At 38.5% G+C, this 20,175-nt stretch overlaps 2 protein-coding genes across 2 annotated transcripts; one reads left to right on the top strand and one right to left on the bottom strand.

Annotated features, from left to right (window-relative positions):
• The first annotated feature begins 4 nt into the window (after nucleotides 1–4).
• LOC127618978 (uncharacterized) lies at nucleotides 5–1,028 on the top strand. The gene has a single exon (XM_052091683.1). The coding sequence runs from the start codon at nucleotides 5–7 to the stop codon at nucleotides 872–874; it is 870 nt and encodes a 289-aa protein (XP_051947643.1). The 3' UTR covers nucleotides 875–1,028.
• A 13,246-nt stretch (nucleotides 1,029–14,274) lies between these two features.
• On the bottom strand, nucleotides 14,275–19,032 carry LOC127619262 (magnesium-dependent phosphatase 1-like). The gene is made up of 6 exons (XM_052092110.1): nucleotides 18,893–19,032; nucleotides 18,506–18,569; nucleotides 18,259–18,366; nucleotides 15,104–15,211; nucleotides 14,909–14,994; nucleotides 14,275–14,803 (listed from the first exon to the last, which is right to left on the bottom strand). Exons 1-6 carry the CDS (start codon nucleotides 18,924–18,926, stop codon nucleotides 14,721–14,723), a joined length of 483 nt encoding a protein of 160 aa, XP_051948070.1. The 5' UTR covers nucleotides 18,927–19,032; the 3' UTR covers nucleotides 14,275–14,720.
• Nucleotides 19,033–20,175: the final 1,143 nt, after the last annotated feature.

Genomic DNA, 20,175 nt, shown 5'->3' on the forward strand with positions numbered 1-20,175 from the left:
GTATATGAAGGGTTCCAGTCAGAGCGGTTCATGCTCGGAAGCCTCCTGCAGTTCCTTGGGGCATAAAACCGGGTCCCATTGCTTGACCACCCGAGCTTCCATTTCGACCATCACCACCGACGACTCCACCCCTGCTTCAGTTCTGGATAAAAACACCAACCAAAGCACACCAGGCCACAGCACACGGGAAATGCCATTCAGAACAATGGAAGGGACCTTGCTGAGAGGTGGCAGAGGAATACCTATCGCCGGTACTACTTTTCTCAATCCAGAAGCTGCTGGGCTAATGGGCTTATATGGAGTAGGTGGGAAGAACTATGTGCCACACCTCATGATGCCCCTCCCAGGAGGGGCGGGGCTGTACGAGAGAGGGTGGAGCTTGGGAAAGGGGAAGGTTGGACAGGCGAACTCGGAAAAGACAGGTGCAGATTCTCTAACAAACAGAATGGGAGACTTTCTGCAACACCGCCTAGCCCTGGTGACCTTTGACCCCATGCAACCGCCATACGACTCGCTGCAGACGTATGGGCTGGAGGGGAGCGGGTCGCAGGCGACGTCTCTAAGCTCGCTCGAAAGCGAGGCAGAGAAAGACACAGAGAAAGATGGGTTAGAGGAATGGGGACCTAAGTTTCAAAGGTTGCTTGATATTTTTAGGGAACGAGAGAAAGAAAAAGATGATAAAGGAAAACAAGAGGATGAGCATTTAAAGGAAGAACACCAGTTCGAAAAATCAAAAGAGGAAAACGTAGTGGAAGAGATGGAGGCTGAGAGTGAGACAAAAGAGGACAAATCCAGTGAATCAAATGAGACTGGGCAGGAAGAGGAGGAAAACACAGAGGAAATGGAAATAGGACCAGAGAGAAAGAGCAAATGATGTGATGTCACGTTGTGACTATTCAAAAGCAATAACTGTGGAAAGGAGCCAATGAGCACAATCCAGACAAAGAGAATTTTACACGGACCTGACAAAAATGTGTATAATCTGTGTTTTACAGAACCAAACAGTGTTATGGAAGCCCCTTCCTCAGTTTCACATGCATTTATTTGATGCCCAGCCACATACAAGAGTGCATTTCAAACCAATATGACTGTCTTTCTTACGTGCAATTCATAAGAAAAAGAAGAAAATAATGATTTTAATGCAGTTGTTATGAAGATTATTTTACATTTATTCATTTGGCAGACGCTTTTATCCAAAGCGACTTACAAAAGAGGAGGAAAATTTTTTAAGAAAAATGTTCGCTCTTGTTCATGACATTACGATGAATGAGGACTGGAGGTTTCAAGCTTAAGAAGGACGCAAAACATCTTAAAAAAACATCTTAAAAAGTAGTCAATATGATATATTCCAAGAGTTCTGAAGTAGACGGAATCAAAGCAGATTTCATGATTTGATTAGTTTCAGTTCCGATTTCGAAATGATTTGATTCGTTTCAGTTCCGATTTCGAAATGATTTGATTAGTTTCTGTTCCGATTTCGAAATGATTTGATTAGTTTCTGTTCCGATTTCGAAATGATTTGATTCGTTTCAGTTCCGATTTCGAAATGATTTGATTCGTTTCAGTTCCGATTTCGAAATGATTTGATTCATTTCAGTTCCAATTTCGAAATGATTTGATTCGTTTCAGTTCTGATTTCGAAATGATTTGATTCGTTTCAGTTCTGATTTCGAAATGATTTCATTTGTTTCAGTTCCGAATTCGAAATGATTTGATTCATTTCAGTTCATTCAAATGATTTGATTCGTTCAGTTCGATTTCGAAATGATTTGATTCGTTTCAGTTCTGATTTCGAAATGATTTGATTTGTTTCAGTTCGATTTCGAAATGATTTGATTCGTTTCTGTTCCGATTTCGAAATGATTTGATTCGTTTCAGTTCCGATTTCGAAATGATTTGATTCGTTTCTGTTCCGATTTCGAAATGATTTGATTAGTTTCAGTTCCGATTTCGAAATGATTTGATTCGTTTCTGTTCCGATTTCGAAATGATTTGATTAGTTTCAGTTCCGATTTCGAAATTATTTGATTCGTTTCTGTTCCGATTTCGAAATGATTTGATTCATTTCAGTTCCAATTTCGAAATGATTTGATTCGTTTCAGTTCCGATTTCTAAATGATTTGATTCGTTTCAGTTCCGAGTTCGAAATGATTTGATTAGTTTCAGTTCCGATTTCAATATGATTTGATTAGTTTCTGTTCCGATTTCAATATGATTTGATTAGTTTCAGTTCCGATTTCGAAATTATTTGATTTGTTTCTGTTCCGATTTCAAAATGATTTGATTCGTTTCAGTTCCGAGTTCGAAATTATTTGATTCGATTCTTTTAATGTTACTAGAGTTGGTGCTATTTTAGTAAATTTCTGTCTTTAAACTGTGGAATGCTTTATTTGGGAAATTATAACAAAATATTATTGTTACATATTGTTTTCTTTTCTAAGAAACTTAATGCATTTTAACAGAAAATTAAGTATATATAGTCAAATTTCAGCACTTTAAAAATCTGTGATTAATCACGATTAAGTAAAAAAAATGCGATTAATCGTGATTAAAAAATGTAATCGACTGACAGCACTTTATGAAACAATAATTTACATAATAAAATCACTAGTTTATTAAAAAAATGTGTATGTGAGTATTGATCCTCTCGATACAACATCAGTATGGAAAGCATTGATATACTGTAATATTAATCCTATTACGCAGTCCTTTTCTGAAGTCAAACGATGGCTTTGTTTGAGGAACTGACCGAAATTAAAGACATTTTTCACTGAAAATCATCACCTTAAGTGAGCTATTAACCCAAGAACCCATTTGACTCAATCATTGAATCATTGAGTTAAGTTGTGAACGAATCATTCATACCAGTTATGTCAACCAAATCGAGCAATACATTTACATTTATACATTTGGCAGACGCTTTTATCCAAAGCGACTTACAGTGCCCCTATTACTGGGACAATCCCCCCCGGAGCAACCTGGAGTTAAGTGCCTTGCTCAAGGACACAATGGTGGTGGCTGTGGGGATCGAACCAGCGACCTTCTGATTAACAGTTATGTGTTTTAGCCCACTACGCCACCACCACTCCTTTTAGCCACCACATCACCCATTTAGAAGATCAGACTCTAAAGAAAGATTCATTTTTAACTCCGACATCGTTACTTCTCACAAACGTACCAAGCAGAGCTAGGGCAGATGAATAACGACTTCATTTTTTATCTGTTCCCAACACAAAGCTATTATATGACTTCAGAAGTCTTAGAATATAGAGTGCAAGTCTTATGGACCACTTTAATCGTGCTTTTGGGTCCCTTTCGAAGCTTGAAATCTCTGGGACTCATTCATTGTAATTGCATGGAAAAGGTCGACTCTGCACGCGAGCAGCGTAGCAGCACTTCATCGCTCCAATTAAAACGCTTGCAATGTAGACAGCAGTGTTGATTATGGGAGCAATCAAGTTTTCCTGCGGCACTCGTTTACTCGTTCGGATATAAGAACGTCTAAACACTAGAGTTTACGCCGAAACCATTGATTTCAATGGGGATGGTGCCGTTATAAGACTGACATAGACTGCAAATGTGAACAAAACTCTTGCATCACTACTATTTGTTTAGATTTTTAAGGGGGATATTTTCCGAGTTTTCAACAACCTTTCTATTATACTTGTTTTTTTTATGAAACATGTACAGTTTAAATTTGATCTATGTTGTGAGGGATTCACTAAAATAGGTGTTGGATCGGATTCTGGGATGGTGGATCTGGATTCGGTTTGTTCTGGCACAAAATAAGCCCTGCACACACACATACTGTCATGTCGCATGTGACACAAGCCGTCTCTATCTGTGTTCTCCCGTTACACTTAAGTGAATAATTCACATCAGCACGCCAAGCCAAAGTTATGAAATATCTCATTTGTGAAATATTGATTTCAGCCCTGCAAGCAGCATTGTTTGAAACATAGGTCTCATGAAATATGTACAGTCATTGACAAATTCATACTGATGCCTGTGTATTAATAAGGGAACATGTTTTGTGTCGATTTTGACAGCAAGGAAGCTTAACTGTTTGAAATGGTTCAAAAAATATTTCTCGAAAAATATTATATATATATTTTTTTACTAGGTCACTGCAACCGCACACAAAATGACTTTGAGCATGTCTAATTTTAACCATTTGTTTATATATATATTTTTAGTTACTTCACCAGTTAAGATTCTTAACCTGGTTTAGCCTAGCGCAGACCATTAAACCATGTCTCTTGCCAGCACTTAATTAACCCTGTTTTTAAGCAAGACCTATGCAAACGAATCCTAAAAACAACAAACTTATAAACTGAATGCGATTATGTTTCCGGTAACACTTTGCAATACGGTTCTATTTGATCGGGGACCGGGTGCGTGATCCTACACACCCGGTCCCGTATTAGGCTAATTATGCCTCCGTGAGGGTTAAAGGCTGACTGCAGGGGACCGTGCGGGAGAGAGAGATCGTTTACGGACATGTCCGTCATGTGTGTGTTTATGTCTTCTTTTAAGTTTATCATTAAAACTATTATTTATATCGTCAAGCCGGTTCTCGCCTCCTCCTTCCCATTGAATACGTTACACTGGTGCCGAAGCCCGGGAAGGAGGAGGGATACACTGTAGTAGAGTTCTCGCCACTACCGTCCACCGTGGCTATCTGCCGGGGGACGAGGAGCCCAGCTGCCTGAAAGAAGACGATGGCCGGCGACCGCGAGGCGAGAACCGGCTTTTCAATATAAATAATGGTTTAATGATAAACTTAAAAGAAGACATAAACACACACATGACGGACATGTCAGTAAACAATCTCTCTCTCCCGCACGGTCCCCTGCAGTCAGCCTTTAACCCTCACGGAGGCATAATTAGCCTAATACGGGACCGGGTGCGTAGGATCACGACCCGGCCCCGCCCTCCGCCCTGCCACAGTTAGTTAATGCATTCATGAACTACAGCATTAAATCATCTTGGTTAATGTTAATGTTGAAATATACATTATTAGTTCACGTTAGTTCATAATGCATTAACTAATAGAACTTGTAATGTTAAAAAAGAAATTTGTATCTAAAAAATTTACATTAACAAAAATGTATAAATGCTGTAAAATTATTGTTAATTTCTTTATTTCACGTTAGCTATTGCGGTAACTAATGTAAGTGTTACCATGTTTCTTAAAGGTTGTTTTTTCCCCCTTTTTCTGCGTGTTGTTTTTAGGCAAACCTAAATTGTGTATTCATGTACAGATGTGTATATATCATTGGAAAATTATACGTTTTTAGATGTGGGAGTACATTTCTTTATGTGAATGTTGAATTAATTGGATGCAGATCCTGAATATTTCTGACCTGTTGTATGATGACATGTGAAATCACTTAATGAACTGTCTGCTAACGTTCAATAAAATGTGTACAGTGAACTTTGGTAAACATGGATGCGCAAGTTCGGAATATAAAGGAACAGTTCTATCAGGAAGACTTGAGTGAAATTTAAGATGACATTTATTTGATGAATATAAAACAGAAATGTAATGTCTCTCTTTGGCGTAGGCCCCGTCTGACGGTCCGAAGAAGTTGTACTCTGAACCGACATATCCTGCCTTAGATAGGAGGCAGGGGCGAGGAGACTACCCCCGTACAGGACGGGACTCAACTGGTGGTGGTGGGGTGGTGGAGGTTGCCATGTTAGCACACTGAAACAGCAATGTGATAGATTGTGAGCAGACTTATAAAGCAACGGCTTACATGTGATTGGCTAGGAGTTACCCAGCTAATGGTGTGATGATGTACAGCTGCTAGTCTTCCCGCTAGAACTACGCTGCGCTTACATTTCCCGCAAATATGAAATTTCTGGCATCGTTTCCTCACCTTCGTGTCGTTCCAATAGTGTGTCTGTTTGTTTCTGCCATGGAACACTTAAGGAGAAGTTTAGCAGAATGTTCATAATAAGAAATTTAGTTACAAAAACACAGGGAACACGACAGTGATCAAGGGTTGTCAAGCTCTAAAAACGACAAAAAATCACGATAAGAGTACCGCCACTGTAGTGCATACGATCTGCGCTCTGTAATCCAAGTCTTTTGATACCTACGGTAGCTTTACGTGAGAAACAGGCCAAAATTTTAGTTGTTAGTGTATGAAAATCATGCTCTCAAATGACATTGGCACGTTTGCAAATTCAAACATTCTATGTAGTGATCAATCACGGGACTGTGGGTTGATGTGGTTGAAGTTAAATCTGGCATGATGCATTGCGAGGCAGCCAGAATGAATGGGATTTGAGAGATGTCATCTGTGAATAAGGACTTCATTTTGAACATGATATTGCATATTGTTTTCAGTGGCAAGAATAAGTGTGTGAACCCTTTGGAATTAGCTGGTTTTCTGCATTGATTGGTCTTAACATTTGATCTCATCTTCATCAAAGTCTCAAGTAGAAAAACACAATGTGCTTAAGCTAACAACACTCAAACAATTATAGTCTTTTATGTCTTTATTGAACACATCCCATTAAACATTCACAGTGATGTGGAAAAAGTAAGTAAACCCTTGGATTTAATAACTGGACGATCCTCCTTTGGCAGCAAAAACCTCAACCAAGTTACGGATTAGACATGCACAACATTCAGAAGGAATTTTGGACCATTCTTCCTTACAGAACTGCTTCAGCTCAGCCGTATTCTTAGTATATCTGGTGTGAACGGCTCTCTTGAGGTCATTCCTCAGCATCTCCGCTGGGTTAAGGACTGGCTCTGGGCCACTCCAAAAGTGGATTTTCTTATTTTGAAGTCGTTCTGTAGTGGATTAACTTTGATTTTTAGGGTCATTGTCCTCCTGTATCACTCAACTTGTACTGAGCTTCAGCTGGTGCACAGCCACCCTGACATTATCCTGTAGGATATCTTGATAAACTTGGGAATTAATCTTTCCCTCGGTGATGGCAAGCGGTCCAGGCCCCGAAGCAGATGCTTCCTCCACTGTACTTCACTGTTGGGATGATGTTTTCATGTTGGTATGTGGTACCCTTTTTGCAGCACTTATAGTGCTGCGTATTCTTCCCAAACAATTCAACTATTTTCCCAGTAGTGTTTTGTTTTTACTTCACTGAGCATTCTGCGGTTCCCTTTGAGTTAACTTGAGTTATTAGATGGACGGCCACTTCTAGGGAGAGTAGCCACAGTACTAAATCGTCTCCATTTATAGACAGTTTGTCTAACTCCTGACTCTAATTAGCTCTTGCTGACGTCATTAGCCATTCCCATATTTTTTCCAACCTACACTGTGAATGTTTGAATCATGTATTCAGTATGTACAAGAACAATACAATAAGTTGTGTGTTATTTAGTTAAAACAGATTGTGTTTGTTCATTATTGTAACTCAGATAAAGATCAAACCAGATTTTAAGACCAAGTTATCCATAAATGCAGGTAATTCCAAAGGGTTCACATACTTTTTCTTGGTCCTGTATATCATATCTTCCTGGTTCAAAAGTATCTATGATCATGCACAGCAGCTAAACAGTCATTCACATAATACAGACAAAGATACCAGAAATGGACATGATAAACTACATGCAAATGACTGTTAACATGGAGCAAACACCAATCTACTGGACTTTCACAACTACAATTTCATCCACCAAGAAACGTGGGCCAACTGTGAATTATATAACACAATTTCGACAATTTCACTGCTGAAATGATACTGCTTTTATACGGAAGAATAGTAGAGCAAAACAGTCTGTTACTGGAAGTAAAAATCCCATTATTATTACGTTTTTTCCAAAGGGAAATTGATTGTTAATGATAACTTATAAACCTTTAAAGACAGACCTACCATAAGACCAAGACCATCGAGGTTATCCGCAGTATTTTAAATCATGTTTAATGCTGAATTCCTGGTGAAGAACTACACTACCCATGATGCTGGGTATGAAATCCACCAATCAGAGAAACGCAGTAAACATGCTGCGGCAAAAGAGCTCTGCAGTGACCGCCCACTCCCATGATGCACTGTGAATGAAGCAAACAAGTCGGCCTCCGTACACTCTCAAACTATTTATATATTCATATATATATCTGACTATTTTGCAATATACTTTAAATATATTGATTCTATACTTATAGTCAAGAACTTTAAATCACTAGTGATATTTTTTATCATTTGTATTAATTATTCATTCGCTCATTAAAAAGTACACAGTCTTGAATCTTTGTCTTTTTGTCCAAATTTCAAATACTTTTCCTTATGGAATAATTTTATTTTCCTGTGGCAGCGGGGGCGTGGTCAAGCGCCCGTCCGGGAGAGAAAAGCGGTAAGGGCGCTTACACCTGAGCTAAATTATGTCTAACACCTGTCTCTAATTTCAGTGAGCACGAGGAGAGCGGCATAAAAAGGCAGCGAGAGGGCCTCCAGGGGAGAGAGACGACAAGCTAACCCAGTGCGCTTGTGTCATATTGTGTGTTATTATAAATTGTATAAATTACGACGGCATTAAAAAGCTTACCTTGTGGTGAAGACCTGCTTCCTGTCCTCCTTTCCATTGAATAGTATTACATTTCCCTATGGAAACAATTAATGGGAAAAATGCTTCCTGTCCCAAGATGGCTGAGAAAGTGTGTGGGCACTGTTGCACTCTTAGCAAAGCACTTTAACCTAACCCTCTTTTTTTTTACCCATTTAAATTTCTTGCCCCATTGACTTCCATTGTAAGTGCATTACTGTAAACATGTTTTTGTTTCTTTTTATAAAGCAAATGGCAATTCAACATTACTTTATGTGGTAATCAATAGCACAGTGGGACACATTTGAAGAGCCTTTTTATCTTTACACATCTGTCTTTATGCTCAAAAAGTCCTTTCGATGGCAACAACATCATTCAGTGCACATAAAAATATCTTACATAACTAGACATAGTGTTAGGAAAGTCAAAAATGATTGCTGTTAAAGTCTCTACTTGTACTGGATATGACATCATGAAAAATGTATATATCATCATATTTCCCAAGCTGCCAACATCAACAGTTTTAATGTACTGAGAATATTAACATCTGTTAAAAAATCCAATTTCACTCAAACCCATTAACATACATAATGGCTCATATTAAACATGCCATTATATATTAGAAAGGTTATCATACGCCAAGGCTGTTATTTATTTTAGCGGTTCAGTAAAACCTTTAAATATACCATATATAGTTTTGGCTCTGGTCCAAAACTACAATCCACAGCATTCGTTTTTACATTTTTAAGATGCCGAAATACCAACATAAAACAGGCACAGCACAAGATTTCCACTCTATAGAAAACATTCAAAGAAATGTTCACTCAAAAATGATAATTATGTCATCTTTTACTCTCTAAAACTCGTCATTCCAAACTCGTGTATGACTTTCTATTTGGAGAATGTACTTTCCATGAAATCACGATGAATTGAATGAATACACTGGAGCTCTCAAGCTTTAAAAATGACACTAAAGATGAAAAGACAAAAATGTAAGTTGTTATTCACCAATAATCTTCCACTGTAGTGAGCTATTAACTCAAAAACCACTGCGACTGGATCACGGAGTCAGTGAATTGAACTAGAGAACCAATTCAGTCCGATTTGTCAATTAATCATTCAGACTGGTTTTGTGAACCATTGGACAGATTTACATCGAATAGTGACTTAAATTTCTGTCTACTTCTCGCACAAAGACATCGTGTGACTTCAGAAGACTAGGAATAGCTTACGCGGCTACATTTATGATGCTTTTACAATGCCTCTCCATTCATTTCAATCAGTGTTGGGGAAGCTACTTTGAAACTGTATTTTTACAAGCTACTCATTATTTAAAGTAGTTGAACTACACTCAAGCTACTTTTAAAAAAGTAGTTAGTTACACTACAAGCTACTACCATAAATGTAAGCGCAGCGTAGTTCTAGCGGGAAGACTAGCAGCTGTACATCATCACATTATTAGCTGGGTAACTCCTAGCCAATCGCATGTAAGCCTTTGCTTTATAAGTCCGCTCACAATCTATCACATTGCTGTTTCAGTGTGCTAACACGGCAACCTCCACCACCCCACCACCACCAGTTGAGCCCTGTCCCATATGGGGGTAGGCTCCTCGCCCCTGCCTCCTGTCTCTGGCAGGATATGATGGTTCTGAGTACAACTTCTTCGCACCGCCAGACGGGGCTTACTCCAAAGAGAGACATTACTTTCTGTTTTATATTCAACAAATAAATGTCATCTTAAACCTCACTCAAGCCTGCGTGTCTTCCCGATAGACAGTAACTTACCACAATGAAGCTATTTAAAAATATATGTATTTCAAAATATATTCAATTTATCTCAGCAATAAGAAGGTTTTGATTATTTTGATTAGGGTGACATTCCTTTACAAACAAATAGGGTGACAACATTTAATGGAACATAAATGTATACTTAATATACACAAACAAAACTAGGCAAAACGTCTAGGTTACCGTTGTAACCCCCGTTCCATGATGGAGGGAATGAGACGTTGTGTTGATTGAAGCGACACTAGGGGGGTCCTTCTTGAAGGCCTCGGTTACCTCTGAACTTGAGAAAAGGCCAATGAGAAATTGGCAGACAGAATGTGCATGTCCCTCCCAAAGATATACGGTTATAAAAGGTGGGATCGTGCATCTGTCGAGTCAGGTTTTGCACTGAGAAGCCGAGAATAAGGTTTGACCGTTATAGTGGCTCTTTACCGTGTCGTGGCAGGGGGAACACAAGGTCTCATTCCCTCCATCAGGGAACGGGGTTTACAAAAGTAACCTAGAAATTCCCCTTCTGTTGACTGAAGCGACACTAGGTGTTTATGACTTTCATCTTTCAGCAAAGCACAATATAGTGCTCAATGAAGCAAGCAGTGCATTTCCTGTGCGACATTATTAGCTCAAGCTCCACTCTTCACCATAATGGTAACCTCCAAAACTCAAAATCACAACAGAAACTCTTCTAAATATCAAAATATTAAAACATTAAACACTTAACAAGTAGCACCCTTTATATTCACCACAGAGCAGAACACGCTTAAAAATGTCTCCTTTTGTGTTCAACAGAAGAACACAATACAGACTTGAAACGACATGAGGTTGAGTAAATGATGTCAGACTTTTAGTTTATGAGTGAACTTCTCTAACGTGACACGAATCCGCTGTGATGTTCAGAGGAAGAACGCAAAAGCTTCATTGTTTTTACTGCAGTGTCACTTTGCTTACTTCATCAAAGACGAAAGGGAAGTGGAGAAGAAGAAAGTGAGATACTGTAGAACCATAATGTGCTTCAGGCCTCAAGATGAGGGCGTTAGATCAAGCAGATCTTTCTGTCTGTCTGTTGAACTGTAAGATATGCTGCACTTTTGGCTTTTATCTTAACACGTTGTCAGTAAGACACCAAATCTTTTATTCAGAGGAGAGCCCAGATCGAGCAGGCAAAAGCACACCATTTATACTGAGAGGTAGAATACCGTTAAATTAGAAGAAAGGAGAGCGGCAAGCTTTTAGAACGACCGCGAGCTGATGCTGCTCTGGACGCTAAATTATTCAGCGAAACACAAACTGCCACAGAGCGATAAAAAGTTCTTAGTTTTAAACAACCAAAGGCGTAGATTTGGCTTGAACTTTGGTGGGATTGCAATGTGATGCATTTACATGCTTCCATTGATCATGGTATAAATATTGGGGGGTGGGGGGGGGTTACCTCCCCCATCCCACCGGAATCTATGCCCCTGTAAACAACTGTACCTTCAAAAAGCGTAAAAATTAACATGGTAGCCGTACACATTTATTCTACTAACACGCACCCCCAGTACCTAGTTATGTCTATTTCACCAGCTTGAGATATGAGAATTATGAGAGATCCTGTGGATACCTACTGTCCTCTGGCCATTACTGTACTCACCAGAGAAATGAAAGTTTAATCAAATACTTCCATTAACATTTGTTTTGTACCAAATTACCTTAAAGGGATAGTTCACTCAAAAATGTAATTCTCTCATCGTTTACTCACCCTCATGCCATCCCAAATGTGTATAACTTTCTTCTGCAGAACACAAACCAAGATTTTTAGAAGTATATTTCAGTTCTGTTGGTCCATATAATTCAAGTGTATGGTGACCAAAACTTTGAAGCGCCAAAATACAGGGGCGTAGCAGTCATTTTAAAAGTGTGTGTGGGGGGAGGGGGCACAGCTGTCAATTTGATTATATATATATATATATATATATATATACACTCACCTAAAGGATTATTAGGAACACCATACTAATACTGTGTTTGACCCCCTTTCGCCTTCAGAACTGCCTTTAATTCTACATGGCATTGATTCAACAAGGTGCTGAAAGCATTCTTTAGAAATGTTGGCCCATATTGATGGGATAGCATCTTGCAGTTGATGGAGATTTGAGGGATGCACATCCAGGGCACGAAGCTCCCGTTCCACCACATCCCAAAGATGCTCTATTGGGTTGAGATCTGGTGACTGTGGGGGCCATTTTAGTACAGTGAACTCATTGTCATGTTCAAGAAACCAATTTGAAATGATTCGAGCTTTGTGACATGGTGCATTATCCTGCTGGAAGTAGCCATCAGAGGACGGGTACATGGTGGCCATAAAGGGATAGACATGGTCAGAAACAATGCTCAGGTAGGCCGTGGCATTTAAACGATGCCCAATTGGCACTAAGGGGCCTAAAGTGTGCCAAGAAAACATCCCCCACACCATTACACCACTACCACCAGCCTGCACAGTGGTAACAAGGCATGATGGATCCATGTTCTCATTCTGTTTACGCCAAATTCTGACTCTACCATCTGAATGTCTCAACAGAAATCGAGACTCATCAGACCAGGCAACATTTTTCCAGTCTTCAATTGTCCAATTTTGGTGAGCTCTTGCAAATTGTAGCCTCTTTTTCCTATTTGTAGTGGAGATGAGTGGTACCCGGTGGGGTCTTCTGCTGTTGTAGCCCATCTGCCTCAAAGTTGTGCGTGTTGTGGCTTCACAAATGCTTTGCTGCATACCTCGGTTGTAACGAGTGGTTATTTCAGGCAAAGTTGCTCTTCTATCAGCTTGAATCAGTCGGCCCATTCTCCTCTGACCTCTAGCATCAACAAGGCATTTTCGCCCACAGGACTGCCACATACTGGATGTTTTTCCCTTTTCACACCATTCTTTGTAAACCCTAGAAATGGTTGTGCGTGAAAATCCCAGTAACTGAGCAGATTGTGAAATACTCAAGAGCGGCCCGTCTGGCACCAACAACCATGCCACGCTCAAAATTGCTTAAATCACCTTTCTTTCCCATTCTGACATTCAGTTTGGAGTTCAGGAGATTGTCTTGACCAGGACCACACCCCTAAATGCATTGAAGCAACTGCCATGTGATTGGTTGATTAGATAATTGCATTAAAGAGAAATTGAACAGGTGTTCCTAATAATCCTTTAGGTGAGTGTATATATATATATATATATATATATATATATATATATATATATATATATATATATATATTAGGGCTGTCGATTTAACGCGTTAATTCAGTGCGATTAATTTGACAAAAAATAATGCGTTAAAAACATTTACGCAATTAATTGCACCATAATAAGGAAGATTCCTGAGAAATGCAAGCTTGTAGTACCACCTGTTTACTCCAGAGGGCAGTAAGTGAAATTTCAGCTGTATGAGCAACACACAGTTTATACAGTGAAGAAAAAACTTCAGTAGGCATTTCAGTTATATATATATATAATTTTTTAATATTTAAAGATAACTACGTATAATTATATATTGATATAAATATGTATAATCTTTATATATTTAATTATTGTTATATAAGGGGCTTTCTCAGCAAATATTTGTATATGCAATTAATCGGGACACCATGTAATTAATTTGATTAAAATTATAATTGATTGACAGCCCTAATATATATATATATATATATATATATATATATATATATATATATATATATATATATATATACATACATATATAAAAAGCTGACTTTCTATCTTGGTATTATTTTAAATTTCACAACTTAGACCTGCAATCCCCACAAGAGGACATACATTTATTTTTTGGCATGTTTATTAGGGGCTACTAGTTACAAATCAAAAAGGGATATGAAAAATGCACACAGCAGTCACGCTCGGGGCCTCTGGAGGTTAAACAACTGGAATCAAATGGATTACTTTTATGCTGCCTTTATGGAGCTTCAAAGTTTTGGACCCCATTCACATGCATTGTACGGACCTACAGAGCTGAAATGTTCTTCTAAGAATGTCACACATCTGGGACGGCATGAGGGTGAGTAAATGATGAGAGAATTTAAATTTGTGTGTGAACTATTCCTTTAAGACCATTGCCTTTACAGAAGAGGAAGAAACTGATGAGGGAATTGTGGCTAACTCGGTTAGAAGAAAATACAGGGGTGATTCGTCAGTTAAGGGCAAAGTTGCATCCTTGAAACTTGAAATAAAACAATATGAACATTTATTTTTCCATGTATTCTTTGTACAACTTTAAAAGTTTCATACATTTAAAAACATTGACCTTGTTTTACAGTTACAGTGTAAGTGCTGTACAGTTACCAGTTAAACTTGGAACCATTGAACATATATATCTGTTTTTGTAGCAGCTGTCATGAAGCAACAATCCACAGCAGCATCTCTGCAATGTTGTCATTGCTTCTTGCTGAACTCCTCGAGTGCTTTGTTGACTAAATCGCAGGTGATCGCATCACGAACCAACACGCAGTGAACTCCTGAGAGAGACAAAACAGATGGTGATTCAACCGAACTAAAAATCTAAAATTTGCAACAATATTATGGTAGAACAGCCTCCGGGTTGGTGAAAGCAAATAACTAACCCAGTTTGCCGACCTCCAAGATGTTCCTGTCCTCATCATCAAAGAACATCATGTCAGAAAACGGGACTCCACTGTCAGATTTCAGACTGAAGACAGAGAAACAGCCATCAGTGTGTCTCGCATACACGCGCAAATACTTCGTGAGGGAGCAAGCACATGCAAAGATAGATTTTTTTCAACAGTAACGCACAGTACCTTTTAAAGTGCTTGACCTTTGACCCGGGGTAGATCTCTTTGAAGGAAATGTATTGGTTGAGATTATAGAGTGACAGCAGCTGTTTGGCTCCCTCCACCTCGCTGGTTCTTTGAGAAACAGAAAAAGGCCACGGATTTAACAGTAAGATCAGAGGATACATTTACAGTATGTCACTTACCTTTATCTATCTTCAGACATTCATCAGAAGTGTCTTGATTAAAAGCACAATGATACTAGTTCATAGATCAACCCTTGTTGGGGTCTGAACCTGCAACCACCTGGTTTTCTCCAGCCCGGCTCAAGTTACAACTTAAGCCTAATTTATACTATAGCGTTTACACTACGGCATTTATATTCCTCTAATCCTCCACAAGATTTGTTTTAAAATTGCTGGGTTGTGGCTCAGGTGGTTGAGCGGGTCGGCTGCTAATCACAGGGTTGTCGGTTCGATTCCCGGCCCACACGACTCCACATGCCGAAGTGTCCTTGGGTAAGACACTGAACCCCAAGTTACTCCCAATGGCTGGCTAGCGCCTTGCATGGCAGCTCTGCCATCATTGGTGTATGAATGTGAGATTGGGACACAGTGTAAAGCACTTTGGTAACATATAAGGGTTAAAAAAGCACTATATAAGTGCAGACCATTTACAATTTTTGTTGTAAATCATATAGAAAAGTGTACTGGAAGACGGGCTTTAAAGTTTTAAAGACAGTAACCTAGTCTTATGTAACTGTTCCCCAGCTGGAACACGTGGTTGTAGATAAAAAAAAAAAAACTTCACGTCCAAACCACACAGATGATTAGTTTTAACCAGAGCTGTCAAAATGTACGCATTAACACATGCGATTAATTTTAAAAATGGTACGCGATTAACACATTTACCATTTATAAAGCATAAACCAGCATAAACACTGGTCGGACCAGGGCGGAAACTTTGTAATGTGTCGACGTGTCCACCCGGAGTCATTACTCTAATGCACACATCACAACAAACACACAACAGCAGTGTCAGTGATCGAATTATTGCTATTTGTTGTACAAATCAAGCCCAGATGGATGCTTTTATCCAAAGCGACTTACAAAAGAGGAAAACATAACTGAATTACCATTAAGCATGGCAAGTCTTAACTTTCACAAAAACATTGTCTGCAGCGCTTTTCATATGGAGTTCATAACGGCGATCGACACTGGCTTTGATGACCTGCGGTGAATCATTTACGATTGCTGTAGGAACGCGGATAGCCACAGTCTGCCAGCTGATTAATATTGGGCAGGACAGGAGTTACAAATTAATATGCAACCTATGTGGGGACTAATACTTTTAGTTAGTCAACCTCCCACTAAACATTTAAATTTACTTGAATTGGTGCTATTTTAGAGCATTTCTATCTTTAGACTGCTTTGTTTGGAAAATGTTAATAAAGAATTATATTGTTACATATTGTTTTGTTTTCTTTCCAAAAAAGCAAATAAATGCATTTTGTCAAATTTCACTACTTTCACAATTTGCGATTAATCACGATTAACTATGAAAAATTTGGAATTACATTTTTTTTTTATCAGCTGACAGCACTAGATTTAACCAATCCAAGCTCTTCATCTAGCCGAGTTCTTCTAGGTGAAGAATTTCAGAGATGTGTGTGAACAGGAGAATTTTCTCCAAACGAACACTTTGGCAGAACAAGAACGTCACTGCATTTCGTCATCTTTTTAGGTGAACCAATTAACCACATTTATCAGGATAAATTAAAAAATGGCATTTTCGTTTCCAGAACTCCTAAAACGCAATGTGGAAGTTGTTATTTTTAACAATGGCACAAAAGCTCGGTACAACATGGGGCACCATCTTGATTGTTTTGGTTGAATTGATCACATGACTGCATCACAGGACAACAAATTATCAACAAACGAATGTTTTTGAATTTCTACGTTTTCCCTGTCCACACTACAACAGGAAGATGGCTTTTTCAAATTCAAAGTGTGGACGGAAGGCCAAAATGTAACGAAATGAATGTGTTTTCAAACAAAAATTTATTAAAGGTGGCCTAAAAGAAGCCTGTTTGCTTATTAAGTATAAATTAGCCTTTAGACTAGTTATAGCATACACTGCCATTCAAAGGTTTGGGGTCACTTACTAATTCTTTATTATTATTTTTTCTTCACATTTTAGAATAATAGTAAAGTCATCAAAACTATGGAATAACAGAAATGGGAATTATGTTGTGACTAAAAAAATGCTAAATAAATAAAAAATCTGTTATATTTTAACATCTTCAAAGTAGCGATCTGTGACGAAGAGGAGGGCGGGGCCAAGCCGTGACTATGCTCAACAGGCCATGTTATCCTCACCACTGCCGTCCGCCCAAAGGAGCAGCTGCGGTTATCCGTCGGGGGACGGAGTCGCCGCTACCGTCCGACTGGACATGGAGGAACGTCCACTGTCAGCGAGAAGAGTAGGGGCATGCTACCGGCCGGCAGAGCACAGAGGGGCGTTCCATCCACTAGTGGTCGGAGGACTTGCCCCGGTCCGCCCGGGGAGGAGCGGCTGTCCTGAGACAGAGGTTGGAGGAGTGGTCGAGAACCAGGCGATGGCGTTTCTGGGAATCTGCCATTAAATTTTTCTCTCCCTCCTCTCGCTCTCACACTGCACCTTGCCCTTTCCCTCTCCTCTTTTTTTCCCTACCCTTCCCCCCCCCCCCCCCAGCTCTGAAGAGGTGGGGAAAAGCCTTCTGGCAGGCGCTGCCAGACGGGCAACACTTTTACATTTGTTTACATAGAGAGAACAATACATTAAAACTGACTTCTTAGTGGTTATTCGGCATGAATGTGATTTAAATGGTCACTTTACAGTGCGTGTCGCCTGGTGTCACTGGATTTATGTATTGTTCCTGAATATTTCTATTTACATATTTAAATATACTATTTATTAGATATTTTTTACATATCATATTTCACTGGAAATTGCATATATTACCACTGACAGTTACTGACCATAACTTCAAGGCTTTTCAGCACTTCTTACAAATTTTAGGGCTGTTTATTGGATCAATAAAGGTAAATATAATTTTATGCAAATACACATTTCTAATTAAACACAGACTTAGTTACTACTAACTTGTAGTTAGCAACTTATCTAACCTTTTGAAATATTACCGTGATGCAATGCCGATCTTGAATCCCTGACTTTGGAGTGAACTCAGGATCTTTTCAGTATCCCGGTAGATGGAAACCTCGGCAAATCTTGAATCCCACACCGTGCCACTGCAAAAACAGGAAACTGGTCAGTGTGCCAGCAAGGGGAAAAATTGTCCAGATAACATGTATTGATTTTAATTTACTGTCCCTTTAAATCATTTTAGGAATGACAGATCATAAATACTAAAAACAGAAGTAGACAAACCTGTCATCTATGTGGAAAGGTGGGTCAAAATGACTGTCCACATAAAACGGCCAGAGAGTGTAATCTGTTAAAAACCAAAAGTAAAATAACAACAAACGCTGTAATATAATATTTAAACGTATAAACAGTGATGTGTGTGTGTGTGTGTGTGTGTGTGTGTGTGTGTGTGTGTGTGTGTGTGTGTGTGTGTGTGTGTGTGTGTGTGTGTGTGTGTAAATTGGTCATTGGTGTCAAAAGGCATAAGTATTTTGTATCCGCATTATAAAAGACAGGAAAGGGGAAATAAGAAATGCATTTATAAAAACATTTACAATGTAGCTAAGGATTACAGACACTGTTATTTTACTCATTAATTAAAAGGTTTAAACGCGAACATTGAAAACTTACCGAGGTCAAAAACTACCAATTTCGGTTTAGACATCTTTGCTCAGCACTTGTCACGGAAAGAAACTTTACAGGATGAAATCACAAGAAGTAACACCGGTTTCATTTTCCAGTAATATTGGCGAGCTGAATACGGAAGTGGCGTGATGACGTAACCATTGCGTAGGAGGGGCCTATCCCTGTTGAAACAAGAACACAATTAATCTTTGGTTTACAGTATTTAAAGGTGATATATGTAAATTGACAACAAGCGTTTGAAATGGGTACTGCAGTCCAAATTCAAAATATAGGAGAGTTGTCTGCCCCGTCCCAGACACGAAGCTCATGCGGGTTGTGGTTATAAAATGTAATTGGTTGTTTAAGCTCTGGAGATGCCCTTTGTTATTGCAGTTTTAGCTTATTTATTTATCGTTATATATTTATTTATGTATTGTTATTTAATGTATTATATTGGGCAGAGCTGTGGCTGTGTTGACAGTATTGTGAATGCGTTTTTGGTTGTGTGTATTGATTTTGTATTTATACAAAAATCTGTATATTCGTGGAGATAATATAATAATACATGTAATAAAACATATAATAATATTTTATAACAATAAATTAGATGGCACTCATTCATTTTCTATATTTTAGATTTACTAACCAATATTTTTTAGTAAAAATACTTAATAATAATTAAGTATTTAGTTTAGTAAAAATATATTATATAATTTATTTTTAAAGTTAAAATTATATATAATAATTAAGTATATATATATATATATATATATATATATACTTAATTATTATAAGTATTTTTACAAAAAATATTGGTGCTGTTTTGTAATTCTAATTTTAGGCAGTAAATCTAAAATATATATGGGTTTTGAACAACATCAGAGTGAGTAAATGAGTGAAAAAAAGTACATTTTCCATTTCCAGCTGGTTTAACTGGTGGCAAATTTTTTGAGAGCAAACCTGACAAGACATACTCAAAATAAGACAATCTGTCCATATCTGATTATTAGGGGATTAGAGTTTAATGAGTTTAATTAAATTATCATTTATATTGACAAGCCGGTTCTCGCCTCCTCCTTGCCCATCCTTAACTGTGTTACAGGTATTTTGGTGGAAAATATAGTTACCGTGTAGTGCACGTGCACGTGCACACACACACACACACACACACACACACACACACACACACACACACACACACACACACACACACACACACAAACACACAAAGATAAACATCAACATACCAAACAAAATAAATCATAACAATACTGATCTGTCCTCAACTC

Source organism: Xyrauchen texanus, chromosome 25 (genome assembly GCF_025860055.1).
Source record: "Xyrauchen texanus isolate HMW12.3.18 chromosome 25, RBS_HiC_50CHRs, whole genome shotgun sequence".
Lineage (NCBI taxonomy): Eukaryota > Metazoa > Chordata > Actinopteri > Cypriniformes > Catostomidae > Xyrauchen > Xyrauchen texanus.